The sequence below is a fragment of the Hippichthys cyanospilos genome, chromosome 12, assembly GCF_059441005.1.
Source record: "Hippichthys cyanospilos isolate Australia breed blue-spotted pipefish chromosome 12, RoL_Hcya_1.0, whole genome shotgun sequence".
NCBI classification, from domain to species: domain Eukaryota; kingdom Metazoa; phylum Chordata; class Actinopteri; order Syngnathiformes; family Syngnathidae; genus Hippichthys; species Hippichthys cyanospilos.
The window spans coordinates 6,383,570-6,400,954 of record NC_142380.1 but is presented as its reverse complement, the minus strand read 5'-3'; the positions used below and the strand labels follow the sequence as shown (position 1 = coordinate 6,400,954).

Below are 17,385 nucleotides of genomic sequence, written 5' to 3'. Positions count from 1 at the left end.
TTCCTCCTCCCGTTGCCTTTCACGCTTGCGTCGGAAAAGAAAAATGCTTGCTTTACCTGATGAGAGGGGGGTGGGGGTGCAATTCCCCTTTAAAAACGGCTACCTACTAAGATCGCAATTGTTAACCACTTCTGGACTTTATCAATTACAAGAACGATGAAAAAGGAATTCTCAAAGCGTCTTTGCCTCTGATTGTTTTTCTATTATTTTCTTTACAGGAAGAAAAACGGTAGCACGTACAGTATAAGTAGATCAACACATCCGCTCTTGTGACGTCACACGTCTGCCCTGACTCTCGTTGCCAGGCAGAATTGAGAGAGTACACACAGGTAAACCTTTGAATGAAAACAAATAGCTGCACTCTGTCATACGCGGGCGGAAGGAAGGAAGAAAAATAACGTTTTGCAGCACGTTGATTCTGCAATTGACAGGTGACTGTATTCAATAGAAAATGCATGATGGAATATAACACGATAAGCAGCTGCTTTTGTATGCTCACAAAAGACCTAGAAAACATTTAAATGGGGAATTGGGTGGACTTCAAAAGCGTTTTCGACACATTATGTTTCTCAAAATGCTTTACAAAAGCTCACATTCACCCATCCACACATCAATATAGGCTGCTGTCACACAGGGTCTCTGGAACCAGGTTAGGGTTCAGTGCCTGCCTTGCTCAAAGACATGTTTACATGGTCACCAAGTTCGAAGGTCGAACCCACAATCTTTCTTTTGTTTAGCCTTAATTCATTTATGTTTTCATATATATATATATATATATATATATATATATATATATATATATATATATATATATATATATATATATATATATATATATATATGTATATATATATATATATATATATATATATATATATGCATTCGATCTATGAATAATTTACTTTTACTAATTTACTATCACTCACTCTAGTAAATATACAATTTGAGGGCTCATCACAATTTCCAGATGTCTTGCAGCTCTGCCCCTAGCGGTTATGAGGAGCACAGCCATTAACTTCACCTGGAGCTACATCCGAATGGGAGTCAGTAGTAGTTGTTGTATATTATTTTGTACAGTTGTATGAGCAATATGATTAAATGTTGGATGATATTTCCAGCAATGGAAGGGCGTCATGACTTTTCGGCTGTTTCGCTCAGCAGTGACAGCATGCAAATAGATTTGAAGGCCCGAGGCGTCCATTTGGACGCAGAACAGGCTGTGTTTACCAACGTGGCCACACGGTGGCAATGTTTCCCGATGCATTTTGCCTGCAAGCCATTGCCACGGTGGAACCTGAGCTCGATTGTAACCGAACAGCTTAAAAAAGAGCGAAAAGGAGCCGGTTCGTTTCACACCATCAATATGTCAGGATGCGTTCACGGCCCGTTTGACGGTCGGACGTTTGATCGTCATTCATGTGGTTGTTGTACGTTAGACAGGCCAGGCCTTTTACTGGAAGAGTCTGGCACCCATCTTGGTAACTCAAAAACTTCAACTGATGGTCGTTAGTGGTTGACTTTGGCTCACTTGAAAATTTCCATGTTCGTTTTCTTTTCTCCTGACATGAGATTCAAAGAATGCCTACAATCCAACACATTTAGAACACGGTTGACGCCATACTAATCACGTGTGTATTCAAAGATCTTTTTTTTTGTCAGGTTAAATCTTTTTTCTACAAGTATTTTCAAACCAAACCAAAGCAAAGTGACCAGTTGGAACATTTTTGAATGTTGAGTGTAGTTAATACGAGTGTCTATAAAAGATTCTAGATAAAGAACCCGCATTTCCAGTTAATTTTTTACATGTATCCAGTTAAACCTTAATTTTGTTCTTTTGCTTGTTTTTTTTTCTCTCGCAATTTCACTATTGATTACTAGATGGCAGCACACATTTTGCACACGACAACATTTTAAATGAGTAAAATTGGAGAGTCAGCCTACTTCAAAATCATTTTTGTTTTTACTGAACATTATTAAAATGTTAAGTCCTCTTCTATTATGCTTTTTACACCTATGATATGGTGACTGCACGGTTTTAATTTAGGGAAGAATCATCTGAAACATGTCGCCTCCTAAAAGACACAATTCGGAGGTGAAATTGTCCCTTTTGAATAAAAAAGGTACATATTTGCTAAATAATAACATGAAGAGCAAAAACATTTCAACCCAAATCCTTGTGGAATTTCAAAGCAGATTTGTGGTTCATTCTGCTTCATAAGTCAAAAAATTATTATAACATGAAATACAAATCATGAAAAATATGCCCCCGAAGTCAAATGAATAAAACCAAACATTTTGAAAAAAAAACACTCAAAAGTGAAACCAATCATCAATTTGTCAGAAAATAATGTTTCAAAATCAACCTGTAAAAAAAAAGTTAGTTCAAAAATTAAAAAGATAAAGGAAAAAATATGCCCACAAAGTCAAATGAAAAAAAAAGGGAGAAAACAGCTATCAAAATTCAAACAATTTCAACTCAAGCCTTCAAGGTAATTTATGCCTCAAAGGTAATAAATATATCTATAGCCCGAATCAGAAATTCCAATACTGATGATATAACAATTTGAGGCGTTACTCAAGAGTTACCTTGCATGTTTTTCAAGAGGATGTGGCAAGTTGAGGGGCGCAACCTGAATTTCCCACGACGTCACTGCAGCCTCATTCATCGAAAAACTTGGAGGTGTTGCTGCGTGTGGCGGACAGGTCGCCATGACGATGACATGCTCTCGCAAGCCCACGGCAACCAGGCCAGGCAAACGGCCAAGAATGCGGCGCATGAAGGCGTGCCTATGTTTGATAGGCCTTAAGTGTCAACAAAGAGTGTGTGCTGTACTCACAATCAAAACACAACACTGCTTTTCAAATATTTGCCTGGAGCGGTAGCTGGAGAGTCATTTCCTTGAGCTGGACAGATGGCAACGTACAAGGTGCTCTTCTCTCATTAAAGCTAATTAATTGCTACTTCTCCAACGCTCCGGGCCGTTTGTCAAGTCCCAAGAACACACGTGACGACCTATTTGAAATCTTTCGAGGAGTTTGAAAATGAAATGTTTGTGTAAATTGGTCCTCAAATTGTGGGGTGAACCCCCTTGAGGATGGGGGGGGGGCTTTGCTTTTGCCGTGTTGAAGTGTAATTGCAATAAAATAAGAATTGGTAATTTTTTTTTTCAGTTTTAGACTAACCTGTAACCTTTTAAAATACTGTAAAAAAGTAGTTAGATGAGTGGAGGGCATATAAGATTCTCTCTTCTCTATAAGCGCCTTTGCTGTGTATATTATGCATGTTTTTTTATGTGGGAGGAGACTGGAGTAGACCAATGCGGGCATGGGGAGAGCATGCAAACTCTACACAACAGTCAGGGCGAGCTGGAATTGATGAGCTGGAACTAGTCTTCCACTGCGCCACTCATATATATATATATATATATATATATATATATATATATATATATATATATATATATATATATATATATATATATATATATATATATATATATATATATATATATAAGTAAAAGAAAATTTTTAATACACACACACACACACACACACACGGGAGTAAAAGAAAAGTTTTAACACACACACACACATATATATATATATATATATATATATATATATATATATATATATATATATATATATATATATATATATATATATATATATATATATATATATATATATATATATATATATATATATATATATATATATATACCTTCCACACCTTCCACACGTCCCAATAAATTCGGCTGAAAAAAAAATAAGCCAGTCGGATCAAAAGTGGACATCTACTCGGTCAATTTGACCCTTCGTTCTGGATCATTTCACGCACATTGATAAGGTCCAATTTTGTGTTTTTCTTTTGGCATGACCTGTCCCCAAAGTCTTTTCCCCCAACTTTATTTAGAGGTACACGTTTTCCTCCAGGGGTCTTCGGAACACAATTGTTTCCTGTAAGAAGTCCCCCAAAACATCTTGTATGAAGTATCCTGCGAGAAGCAGAGGGAAGCTCGGGGAGGGAAAGAGGAGGAGAGCGCATGTGCGCGCGCGTACCTGCGGCTCGCGATTGCCTGCCTCTAGTGACGTCACCGCGAGCCGTCCTCCTCCTCCGGCGCTCCAACTTGCTTGGAGAATGTTTTAGAGGAGGAGCTGTCAAAGTTGTCCCACAGTCACGAGCGCCACAGAAAGCAGCGGGGAAAGAAAAAGAAAAGAATTGGACCACGGCGGAGTTACTTCTATCGCCTCCTCTTTCGCTTCTTGTATCGGGAGCATGGAATGGCACCTTCTCGGCCGTGGAAGGACGATGACTCGCCGCCTTGTGGAGTGGCTCGCCGTCACCTCGTTGCTGTGCACCTCTGTCGTGGCCCAAAAAAAAGGTAAGTTAGGGAAGGGCCGGCCTGCGGGCTGCTGGGAAAGCTCGACCCGACAAAGCGTTTGCGACGGCGCATGGGAAAAGTTTCTCACACTCAAGTCTGGCTGCTGAGGTTGAGGCTCGGTTCCGGTAAAGCTTGAATCAGCGTCACTCTTGGCGTCCGCCGTCGGCTGAACATCTGGCCCAAGTAGCAGAACCAAATGTTTTTTTTTCTTCTTCTTTTGACTGCAATGGCGGATTGTGCAATTGTGCATTGTTTTGTTTGGAATCGGTTCTGATGCAGATTGGACTGATTGCAATGACGAAAAATGTAACACGCTCCACCTTTTGCCCCACCTATTGACTCACATTCAATTCAAATTTACTGCCACTACCTGTAAAATCAAATCAAGTCCAGTAAAGAAAGTCTACAAAAAAGTACCTTTTGAACAATTATTCTTTTTCAAATCGTACCAGAATGTTACATTTAACTTACAAAAACCACAATTTGGCCTGCATTATTTTTTGTAATCTGATTTGATCCCTCCCTCCACCACCACACATTTGGCGAAAATTTGTCACGTTATCATAAGGAATGCTTTTAAGTCAAAATTTGTTTGGAAATTAACAACCCAAGTCAAAATCCATTAATTAGTGGTTCATTTGCTTTTATATGACATTAAGCTAGCTAGCTACCTAGCTACAAAAACAAAACATTGTTTTGTGATTGGATTTTTTTTTATTGAAAAAAGCTTACATTTATTGCTTGTTTATGTAAAAAAACTTGGGAAGAGGAGCTGTAAAAAATAATCGAATTATGAGGGTTAACAAAATTGCAACTAGATTTTTTTTTTAATCGTCCACCCTTTACACATTTAAAATTACATTACGTAAGATTAAGACCTTAGTTTTGTTGGGAATGAATAAATTAAATGATTATAAATTGAAAAAACTTGCAAATAAATCTGTTCTTAACGACTAACAGTATGGTTTACATATAATCGTAGGTCTAGTTATCATTAAATGATATCACACGGGAGGTGGCACTCCTCCGCAGGTCGCCATGTCTGTTTTAGCTACGGACAGCAGGAGGAGTAGCGGTTATTGCTGCATTTACCGTAATGCTGATAAATTACACATTCTCTCTTGGAGTATGTGTAATTTTTTTGCATGCACCTCTGGGAGCTTTAGTGGCATTAGGGTAAATACTATAATAAACACTTCTCCTACTGTTCCTCCAGAAACTGTCCTCATCCTGCCGCAACTTTATGATGACCTTATGCTACCTTTTTGCCTGGCGTCAGAAAATGTTGATGAGGCCATTCATTTTGTGGATTTATTTATTTTTTCTTAAACCACAAGTCCATCAAAGAAATGTGGTCAACTACTCATCCACATAGGCTAGATACCAGGAAAATTTTAATTATTATCTGCGGTAGCCGTTGCAATTTGTAAGCTGTTATTACATTTGCAAATTAAATATTAGCTTGCTCAGCAGAGTTTGCTACATGCTGCACAAATGTTGACTTTCTTTTGCCCGGTGATATTTTGCTTGTTGCTCAATTCCGAGGGCTCAATCATAACTGCCCTTCAGGTGATTTGTAGAAAAAAAAAAAAAAAACCTTCAATGCTAATAACTCACTAGTCTATTTAAACGGCAACAAAGATCCTTGGTAATTTGTGCCTTTGGTTTCATGTTGCTAGTTAGCTAACAGTGGGTAACAATAAATAATAAACTGGTTGGCACATCCGCTTCACTTGTGGAGGCCGTGGGTCTGATTCCTGCTCTGGCATTGGCATTCTTGTGTGGAGTTTGCATGTTCTCCCCGTGCCTGCATGGGCTTTTGCTGACTATTGCGTTTTTTTTCTCACACCCAAAACATGTATGATAGATATATTGGACTCTCTCTCTCTCTCTCTCTCTCTCTCTCTCTCTCTCTCTCTCTCTCTCTCTCTCTCTCTCTGTCTCTCTCTCTCTCAGTCCTCCAGGGGCCTTTTCAAGTTTCTCTTTGCAACACACCTGATTCAAATGGTCAGGATCTTTATGAAGCTCCTGCAGAATCAGAGAAACATAGAAAACATATAGGGTACAACACCTTGAGGACTGGAGTTTCTCTTTCAGGCCTTAAAGTGTTAAATACTTTTGACCAGTATTGTGATATTATCTGTATCTTGTCTTGTGTTGTCCTTTGAGTCCCTCTTGAAGTGTGAACCAGAATAATCCACTTCTGAGAATCATTACAGTCACAAGATGGAATGATATCAGGTGTTTTTTTTCTCCTGCTGGAGATTTATGTTCCTTGGGTGAGTCAGAGGCCAGATGTCAGTAGAGAAAGTGACCAGGAGTGTTCCAGTACTTCCTAATGACAAGTTCCTATTAGTGTGAATCATGCAGCTCCTTGTTGTTCCCTCCTCATGTCCACAAATGCAGTGAGGACACTACTCGTAAATATACCCGCACTTGGAAACAAAAAAGGCCAGCAGCCTCATTTCCATTTGCAAGGAGATGCGAGTTCCAGCTTGCGGTCAATTTTTCGCACCGGGGAGATGTTTGAATCTCCTTTGTCAAGGTTTCCCCAGAAGATGTTTTTTTTTGCAACAAACACTTTGGCGTCCAAATTGCAAATACCGCTCGAGCAGAAACGGGAACCTTTTTCTCGAAAGCATGGCCGGTGAAGATTGCTCTTGAAACCCAGCTTTTTTTCTTCCTTTTTTTGTATTTTATGCATGCTGATTTATATGAGCCGCCATCATTTGCGGTAAGCCTGCCAGTGACCTGCAGCTTGACGGTGGGTCATAACTGCACCGGTTATTTCCCCTGATGACACACGAGTGTAGGAAGTCATACCGATTAAAAAGTCGTCTTTTTATGGTCTCTTAAAAGTGCAGACGCGAGATCAACCTGCTGAGGGGCCGAGCAAGCGCTTGGCAAAGTAATCTGAGGGCCGTGTCGGCGGCTAAATCCTTAATCCTGAAAAGCGAGGCTACGCCGTTTAGCATTTAACAAACTCATTTGTTCGATATGTTTTTCATTGTTTTGGATTACTGCATTATTGCAAATACAAGCGCAGAGGTGGATTTTTTTTTTTAACTCAATTGCAGATGGGAGGACATATCTCAAAGGGGAGTGGCCTTGATTCATAGACCATTTGCTATAATAGTCAACTATGAACCGTATGTTTATAAAAAGGTCTGAAAAATAATGATAAACATTTTGTTTTTGTTTTTTGTCCATTTGTGGGAGAAGTTGGAAGATGGCACCATCCTTCTGGAATTTGAGCCCAATTTTTTTTCACGCCAGAAGTCGAGCCTCCAGCCAGATCCTTTCATTGTTGCCCCCGCCCCTCCCAGTAACCCTTCCTCGACACTCACAAATCTCTCCATGATGAAAAAGCAGACCTTTGCTTATCATTAAAGCAATCCTCCGGGGGGGAAAAGACGTCTGGCCCGCCCGCAGCCGAATCAAGGTTGCGATCCGGCGTAATCGGAGAAGCCGCCGTTACTCCTGATGAACTTGCCAGACGCCCAGATGCTTGGCTCCGCTGGCTGAAAATGAGCCTTTGTGCTTCGGGGATGGTTTCTCACTGCCACCCCCTCTCGGCTTGAAAAACAAAAACCTTTCAAAATCTTCAAGCGCCTCCGCTTGAGGTGGAGGATTCTGGTGTCACTCTGGGACAATAGTGGCTCTGTCCTGCGCGGGTTTTTTTTTTTTTTTTTTTCTTCCCGTATCTGAAACTGGTTTGCTGCAGCTGGTATACTGTTGAATGTCACCTCAGAGAAAGTGAAGTGTTTCATCTTTATTTGGACAAAGGTATTTTCGGAATTTAAAAAACAAAACAAAAACTGTACCCTTTTTTAGTGGCGTTTCAAATAAAATGCAACAAAACAAGAACTGAGAAAGGAATGAAAAGTTTGGAGGGGAGGCAGTACACACCTGCCGCCATTTCAAAGTCAGTCATCTCTAAAATCCCTTTCACAATAAGAGACCCCCTCCTCATATACTTTTAAAACTCATCTGAAAAACTGCTTGAAATTGGATCAAAATTGTGCTCAGTAGAGTGGTTCAGACCCCAGTGAATGAATGAATGAATGTATTATTATTTTAACATTTGGGTCATCACCACATCATCTCTGACTGTTTAATAATTAGAAACTCCAGCACTTTGAAAATTCACTTATAAGGTAGAAATAGAATGACTCTTGCAATTGTATAGCAAGTACACAAAAAGGTGGGAGCGCTGCTCTGATTTGGTGTGAATTAAATATATAATAAGGAATAAAAGGAATATTAAATAGAATGGAAATCATAGGAGTGCAATCATTGATATTGTGCTTTTGTTTTGTTATTGAGAACATTAATAGCTCTGGGGAAAAAGCTGTCCCTGAGTCAGTTTTTCCGGCTTTTATGAGCACTGTAGAACAGATCTGAGGGCAACAGATGTTCTTGTAGGCATTTTCCTGATTTTTTTTTCTTTTTAAAAAAAAAGCCTCTTTTTTTTTAAACACTATATAATAGTTGCAGCCAAAAAACAAAAAAAATCACATCCACCAGGGTGTTTTATGATTCATTGCCCAGTCCTAATATAAAGACTTTTACTTTTCGCCTTCTTGATCCGACTTCTGTTCCACAAGTGACATCGTTGTCGTTAATTTCACTGCTGTGCAATATTTTCTCCAGTTGATAATGACTCTGTTCCATGTGTATTTTTCCTAATGCCTCAGAATTTCTTTGGACCCTTCACCTTAGTGATATCGCTGAAAAAAACAGCTCAGGGAGTGTAAACATTTCAAACGAACTCATTTTTTTTTCACCCTGTTGGGAAGAGTAAGCCTCCTATTTTTGGGAACTGTTTATTTGGCTTGATCAATTGGGTCACTTGAGGCTATTTTGGGGCCGGCCGTTCTTTGCGGAAATTCAGTTAGTAGATAGCAATGTGTCATTTGCATAGATAAAGCACTTCCACTACAGTTGAGCAAATCTGCCTGGCGTGCGGTGCAAACATGTCAGGAAAACACAGACACTCTTTAGTTTGTGTATACATGGAATAAGTCGTGGTTACTCATTGAACAGATTGTTGTCTTTTGTTTGAACGCCGCCCGCTCCATTTTATGACCTTTCCATGATTGTCGGTCCCAGTGGAAAGCCAGCCGTATAAAATGTCACCTCCAAACTTAAAGTTGAGACAAGAAATGGAATCCTGAAGAAGGGGTACAGCTAGATCCAGGGTCTATTTATGCTGCACTGTTTGTGTGATTGCTTCCCCTTTTGGACAGCCTTTGCTTTTGCTTGTCCCCAAGAGGAATCTCCTGCAGTGAGGAGAACAATGGCTCCCAAAACATCTCAGAAGCTTTTTCAGGCCTGAAACCTCTCGCTCCTTCTTGTGAGGCCCACAGCCTTGCAAATGGAAGGTTGATTAACAGCTTTGCACTTACCCATTTCCAAGTAGGCTAGGACTGAAAAAGACCTGTTAGCTAATTTAGCAACATGCTAGGTTGCAAGGGTGACAAGGCAACCAAGAACGTGGGTCAAACTTGACTTGAATCATTATGTTTTTATACATTTTTTAAAAACTAAGTTATCCCAAGATTTTCAATAATTAATTGCAATAAAATACAATTTCAAATCTTTTCTGTGGTTGTAAATTGACCTTTTCTAGGGTAAAATCTTGTAATAAATGTAGATTCACAGTTTTTTTTTTCAATTTCTTACAGTAATTTTCTTTAACCCTTCAATACAATTTATTTCCTGTCAAATACAAAAGTACAACACAACATACTAACTAATCGTGACATCGGGTGTTTGAGTTTAGCTTTGCAAAGTGCAAATTTTTGATGCGTCAAACAACTTCTAAGTAATTATTGAATCTTTATCCAATCTTGTGCTGGTGACTCTCATCTATTTTGAGTTGCAAAGTTTGCATTGTTGAGCTGAAACAGGAAGTGAATAGTATGGAATTAACTGAGTTCATTTTTATTATTATTCTATTATTATTATTTATTATTTCTATTAATCTCCAAAGCTAAAACGTTTAACTGTGATAGCCCTACCTGTTAACTTATCCAAAATTCCACCTGAATTCCTACATTTATGCTTGTGGATGCAAACGACTTCATCCTGAGGGCGTTTCAATCACCTTGGCTCTGCTTTATTGTTTGAAATCACATTTTTACACCAACTCATGTGCAAATATTAGCCTGACTTGGCAACAAGTCAGAACTGAATCATGGCGAAAAACACACAAATGAAGGCTCAAATGCTTTCTTCTCCCTCGCCTGATCTGGCTTGTCTCTGTTTCATTGCAAGACTAACTTAAAAAAAAAAAAAAAAAAAAAAAAAAACTTTCCCCAGTCCCCACCATCATGTGTTTACTTCTTGCGTTCCACCGCACATTAAATGTGCGAGCTGGAATATCAGCAGAGAAGCTTCCAGGCCTATTGAAAAGGTTGGCATTCTTCATCCTTAATATATTTCCATAAAATAATGCTACATCTTACAAGGAACTGTTTTGAATTGTGAAGAAAAAGCTGAGTTACAAAGCTCCTAATTAGCGAGTTAATTGTGTGGCTTCCAAACTAGACTTTCAAAAATGTGGTTGATGAGGTGTTGACAATAGGCAAAAATGGTCTCTGTTATACAGAGGAAATGCGGCCCTGCGAAGTGTCCCTCTCCCCTCACTCTGCAAGACGGAGACAAAAGGTTTATTCAAGACTTTGTTGCTTTTTTGACACAGGCCGGTCTGTCTTCAACGTGACCTTAACTCGCCATGTAGACATGACTTTACAACCTTGTGTCAACTCCGAGAAGAAAGATGTCCCAGTTGAGTCAACGGCTTTTATGTTGCCTTTTTGCAATTTTTTACAGCTTCATCTAAGTCATGCATGAAAAGAGTCAATAGTTTTTTTTATCTGCATAATAATACTACACAATGAAATTCTTATTCTGGTCACTTTAGTGATTCTGATTAATCACTTTTATTGAGACTCAGGCTCTGTTCACAAAAATGGCGTTGCATTTGTATCGAGTGGTTCGATACCACTTTTTTCAGACTGATACCAGTATGAGTACTGAGTATGAGAGCCTTAAATAGTCACCGATATCAAGTACCGACACCTTTAGTATTTTTGTTCCACAAAATATTCCCCGAAATGCAAAATGGCAGCTCATTCATCTATTGCAAAATAGCATTTACCCTAAAATTTTGTGATTTCCTTTTTTTAATTTGCCTTTATCTAATCTGTGAGCATAAAAATGCTCTGAGAGCACCATATACAGTACATACACCGCCATATTTTCCCCTCCCACCCCTCTAAAGGCTACTTTCAATAGTGCAAACCCATTTAACATATTTATTTATTTATTTATTAAGCGTAACATTGAGAAATTCACGTTCCCGGTGGCCTAATTTGGTTTCGCAAAAGCATGGTTAGACATTTCATAATCGTGGTACATGATTATTCAATCAGAGTTAAGATATTTCCCACTGATTCCCTTGACATGACATTTGAAAAGTTTAAATGAAGAATGAAGTGGTTCAGAGAGAGTTCTGTTGGTTTTTTGTGTTATTGTTCTTATGTTATTAATGGCTGTCTGACATTTGTTAAATCGTTGTCTCTCGTACAATTAGCAAAGGTTTAAAAGTGATAAATATTCAGCCATAGAATAGAGTAGAATATAATAAAATGCCTTTATTATTACCGTATTTTCCGCACTATAAGGCACACCTAAAAGCCTTAATTTTTTTTTAAAAGCTGACTGTGCGCCTTATAATCAGGTGCGCCTTATATATGGATCAATATTGAAATTCATAGATGGGGATAGAAGTGATAAGGTAAGCTTTACCTGGTTTTTTTGTGTGTTTACAGTTGACATTGAGTTATTATGCTATTGAGATTTTAGAGTTATTGAGTTATTATTGTTATTACTTTGAGTTTTACTATATTGTGATTGAAAAAGTTTTCAAATATGTCATTAATTGAGGGTGCGCCTTATATATGTAAAAAGTTTTCAAATATGTCTTTAATTGAGGGTGCGCCTTATAATCCGGTGCGCCTTATGGTGCGGAAAATACAGTACTATAAAGGAGGTATATAATGAAATTGTGCTGCTTCAATTGGTGCTTATTAAACAAATATCAACACCAAATAGAATAAATAATCACAGTTTCACACAAGTGCAATAATTAGCGATATTTTCAGTATGTTCTTGTTTTGCTCTTATTGAGAGTGTTAATAGCATGTGAATCAATGATATCCCTTCATTCCAACGGGAAGCAAAAAACGGGTGCTGGACCAGCATCCAATTTGCTGCAGTTTACCATGTTAGCGAGTGTTAGCAGGTGCCGCGGATGGCAATGAGATGGATCTGCCAAATACCCGATTGCGGCGTCTGGAAAAACCGAGCCAGGTGGTGAAAGCCTTGTTAACAGGAAAGCATGGTGCCGCGGTGGTCAGTGATGTCACGCTTTTTATTGCACCGCATCCAAAATGTGCTCTTTGGAGTTGAGGTTTGATGTCTGCGAATTTCAACCATCCCAGGCAAAAGAAACCGTTTAATCCTTCTAGCGGGTTTTCGCTCGGAGACCCGAGGGGACCGAGCTCATTGACACATTGTGGGAAGGGGGTCATAAACTTTATGATAAAGTGCGGGATGCGGTCAGCAATAATAGTCGGGTTATCTATGCTGGTTAGATTATGGTTACTGGATCCTAAAAAGAAAATCACCCACCGCAGCAAGACCAGAACCCCCCCCGTGTTCTTGTAAGTGTTTTGGAAAACGTTTAATTTGGTAGTTGTGTCTACGCCTAAAGCTTTGTTGTCTCTGACAAGATACAAAAATACACCACCAAATTATCTTGTCACGCGCTTGTAAAGTATAATTTCTGGAGCTGTGAATTACAATGATAGGGGCTGCCGGCGCTATAATTTGACTGGGTGTTGCGGAGGAACAAAACAAGATGTCATGCCGTCTCTCCGAGCGGTTCCGGCACATTAGCGGCTCCGCATCACCTCCTGGCTGTTTTGTCAGCTCTGTAAAATGTATTTCATTTTTTTTCCTTTTTTTTTCATCACTGCTATTTTAAGATGAGCTGTTGCAAAATGTCACTTAGGATTTGGAGGGCTTGTATTGTGCTCTACAGACACCAAGTTGTAACTTCCTAATTGCCTCGCAGGCTCGAACACCAATGCTTCATTGCACTCCAAATGAATTTCCTGGTAGTGCAACATCTCCATTAGCACATGCTTTCATGATTAAATCCAAAGACCTGCAGGGAGGGAGGAGGGGGGCGCGGGGTCCTTGCAGTGTTGCGCTCCATAAAAATAGGTTGCGCGAACTCTCGCATGACATCATACGCACATGGACTCCATTTGACTCTTAAAACAGACTCCGTTTGCGTCCCTTAATTTCCACAACAAACCACTTTATGTTTAAATGCTTTGTGGTTAAGGAGAAACTGGTCCCCGTGGTGCAAATACCCTGGAGTGTATAACTGGAGCGATGCCAGGCAGGAAGGATTAGGCCTCTTGACCTGGACTATATCTCCACATTGACAAGCCCCAACTGAGCTGATTAGATGTTTAAAAAAATATATATATCAATCCCCTTGTGATTTGTTGAATTTAATCTGAGTAATCGGGCGGAGAGATAATTTCCACCGGATCAAAAAAAAAATGGGTAACTGGGTCAGGAAACCTGCCAGCAATCCACTTAATTAATTCATTTATCCTCTGATACAATTTCTGCCCGATTTGGCAGACGCTAATGGTGTGTTTTTATATGGATTATCATGAAATCGAGAATCGAGTGGGCAAACATTTTGACTCCAGGGCCGCAAAGGGTTCTAAAATTTGACAGAAGAGGAAACCAGGAGCGGATGGATGGAGGGTTTTGATAATCGACAAGAAATGTGTGATATCTAGAAAAGAGCTGCTTTAATTTCAGGGAGAAATTTAAAAAACCTGTATAATCATCAGAGGCAGTGAAATGGGTGCTTTGGCGCTAACTTAGGTTGCGGGTAGCGGAAAACCAAAAAGTCCTGTCCGGCATGTCTGGTGGCTGTGATGACTGATATGAAGTGTGAGGGGGCGACCTTGAAACCAGCGGCCTCCTTGTTTTGCCGGGCTTCGTCAAGCGTGATGTGCTTTTGTTTGGGCGCGTCGGGGGAGGAGAACACCCCCAGCTCTCAAAACAATCGCTGAAAGAAGCTGAGGCATGTTTTGCCTGCAGTGTGCAGGGCAAGTTGCTACCAAAATGTCAGAGAATATTCTGCTATGCTAATTGGTAGTTATTCATCTGATATTACATAGCCTGAAGCATGAGGAACCCTCCGCATTTGCAAGATCCGGGCAATAAATCGAAGCAATGCCATTCGTCTGTCACTTCAATAATCAACAATTTCAGAATGCTGGATGGGTGCTTTGCAAGATGTTTTTTTTTTTTTCCAGTACTTAGTAGCTACGTAATTTTGACAGCTCTGCAAAGCTATAAGCCTATATGCTATAAGCCTTTAAATGTTTATGGCATTTATGACTGATTAAAATCGATTAATAGAGTAAAAATAGACAAAAAAAGGAAATTAAAAAAAAAAATTGGGGGCCTTATCCGCCATCCCTAAATGTAATAAAGCAAGAAGTTTTGCTGAGACCTCAAGACATACAACCAATTTTATTGGTGCAGTGTCTTGCATTGGTCTACAGGTGTTAAACTCAAGGTGTGGGGGCCGTATCTGGCCCTCTAAAACAAATCCCGTGCATTGACCTCTAAAATGTGTACCAAAATTACAGCTTGTCAATTTGCCAGAATAAGCCAAAAATGATTTTATGATTTTGATTTTATGATTTTTTCAAAAATGATTTTATAGCTGAAGTTCCTAGACAGATGATGAACATCACCCTAAATGAATAAAAATAGAATGCATAGCATGATCACAAAAAACACTTACTAAAATTTACTATTGAGCTAAAGTTTGGTGCAAAAACAGCACATTCATTAAAAGTAGCATTCAATTAAAGTCTATGTTAAAAATATATTGGAGCAATAATAAGCAGACGAAAAATGTATTGTTCACATTTACCCTAGATTTTGGACTATAAACTGTTATTTATTTTCTCACACTTTGAACCCAGCAATTTATAGTCCAATGAGGCATATCTGCAGCTTTTTTTTTCTAGCCACGAGGGGGCAATCTCCTGGTAAACAAAGGGAGACAGAAGAAGATCTTAACAATGTATTCATTTTGGGTTTGAACTTCAATTTTAATCCCCACCAGGGGCACTCTCCACTAATAAATGCAATCAACCATGTTACTGTGGTGTTGGTGCCAAAATCTAACAATGCAAGGGTTGTTTTGGAAATATTTTGGTGCTGCTTTTATTTCTAAACATGCAGGCATGTTCTGACTGTCTCGGGCAGCCAGGCAGCACCTCCATTGCTTTTCTTCACACAACTCTGCTGCATAATACTTAGTGAATTTGAAGAGCGAGGGGCCCCTGAGTCTTGGCCGCATTACAAACATATCAGCTCGATGTGTCATGAGTAGGGCGCTTGCTCAAAACTCTCTGCTGGTGCAAATAAAATTGGCCACAGTTGTGCTGAGAACAAAGACGGAAAAGATTGCCGCTGCTCCCGGAAACGTGGAGTCATCGGTGGATTGAAGGAGCCGCTGATGTGTAAAGCAGAGGTTGGGATGGTGAGTAAGGACTGAGTAAATCGGCGGCTCTCTAACCTTCCCAGGGGCTTTTTGTGGAATATTCCTTTTATGGGGTCTCTTGTGACGAGGATGAGCTGCCCGAGCGGCGAAGAGGCTGTCGGCAGAAATGAGCCCGTCAGCGCCCGAGCTAAAAATAAGAAAGCTCTCCGGTCCAAAAGGCTGATTATCTTGTTTTTTTTTTTTTTAGCTGCAGTGAGTTATGTGTTTCTCTTGTGGTGTCGATGCATTGTGGGCCACCTGGGCCCGGGACCAGGAATGCTCCAAGCAAACCAAGCGGGGATTCCCAAATCACAACTGCCGGAATCCTGTGTCAAATGTACCAGTCCCATTTTTGTCCTTGCTTGTTGTTTTCCCTCCGCAGCGCATGCCTCCAGTTTGGGGGAGGTTTTTTTTTTTTTTTTGCAGGAGCGTGCTGGCCGCCCACTCCCTCTCCTTCCTGTGGGAATGAAGAGGAGTATGGCTTTAACAGGGAAAGGTGGATAGGGTGGGGGGGGGGGGGGGGGGGGGGGGGGGGGTTCTGGGCCGAGAATGTGTGCATGTTGGGGAGGAAGCGGGCTGTTTTCAAAAGAGTGCCGGGCGCATTATTGGAATTTGAAAATGGGCCGGGGGTGAGTTTTGAATAACATAGGATTGAGATTGTTTGCGGGGCCTCCCCGGCGGACTAATGGGCTTGTGGGAGATTTCTCCGAGCGCGGATATACTAGACTGATGAGTTGAGCCAAGCCGGAGCCCAGCTGTGTATACATAATCGGAATAAATGAACTTGGGGGCCCGGTCCCACTCACAATGAGCTCTCTGCCATTGAATCCGTAGTTACATATTGTGAGTGGATCATTCACCGCATCAGCTCAAATGATCACCAACAAAAGAACATCCGGTGAGTCAGTCTGTGGAATTAATCAGCGCAAATAAAACTTTTTTTCCTTTTCCCTGGCTCACTTGACTTGCCTTGGTGTTTGTCTTTTTTTTTCTTCATTGAGTGGATGCTAGGACTCCTTGAGGATATATCTGGCTGTTTAGCTGCTAAATGATCTGCCAGTCAAAGTTTTTGTCTCCATGCTGTGGCAGTTGGCTTGCTTTTGCAGTTTTTGGTGATGTTTTGGATAATATGTAGACGGTTCTCTGGAGCGAGGAACCAACTCAACTTGGTAGTGTTAGCATAATTCATGAAACAGATGAGACAAGAAAAATATCCCGCAATTCAAAAGGGAAGTCAAGCAAAAATATTCGAACCCGACTGGCATAAATTTGCTGTTTCCATTGCATCTGATTTGCATCTATTTTTAACTATCCGGGGGAGTGCATTTCTGCCACTTC

At 40.1% G+C, this 17,385-nt stretch overlaps 1 protein-coding gene across 1 annotated transcript in view; it reads left to right on the top strand.

Annotated features, from left to right (window-relative positions):
- The first annotated feature begins 4,153 nt into the window (after positions 1–4,153).
- The window catches only part of egfra (epidermal growth factor receptor a (erythroblastic leukemia viral (v-erb-b) oncogene homolog, avian)), a 41,834-nt gene continuing 28,602 nt past the window's right edge, over positions 4,154–17,385 (top strand). The window contains exon 1 of the mRNA XM_088429645.1: positions 4,154–4,385. Coding sequence (XP_088285771.1) covers positions 4,280–4,385 — 106 coding nt within the window. The 5' untranslated portion in view covers positions 4,154–4,279. The remainder of the gene's footprint in view (positions 4,386–17,385) is intronic.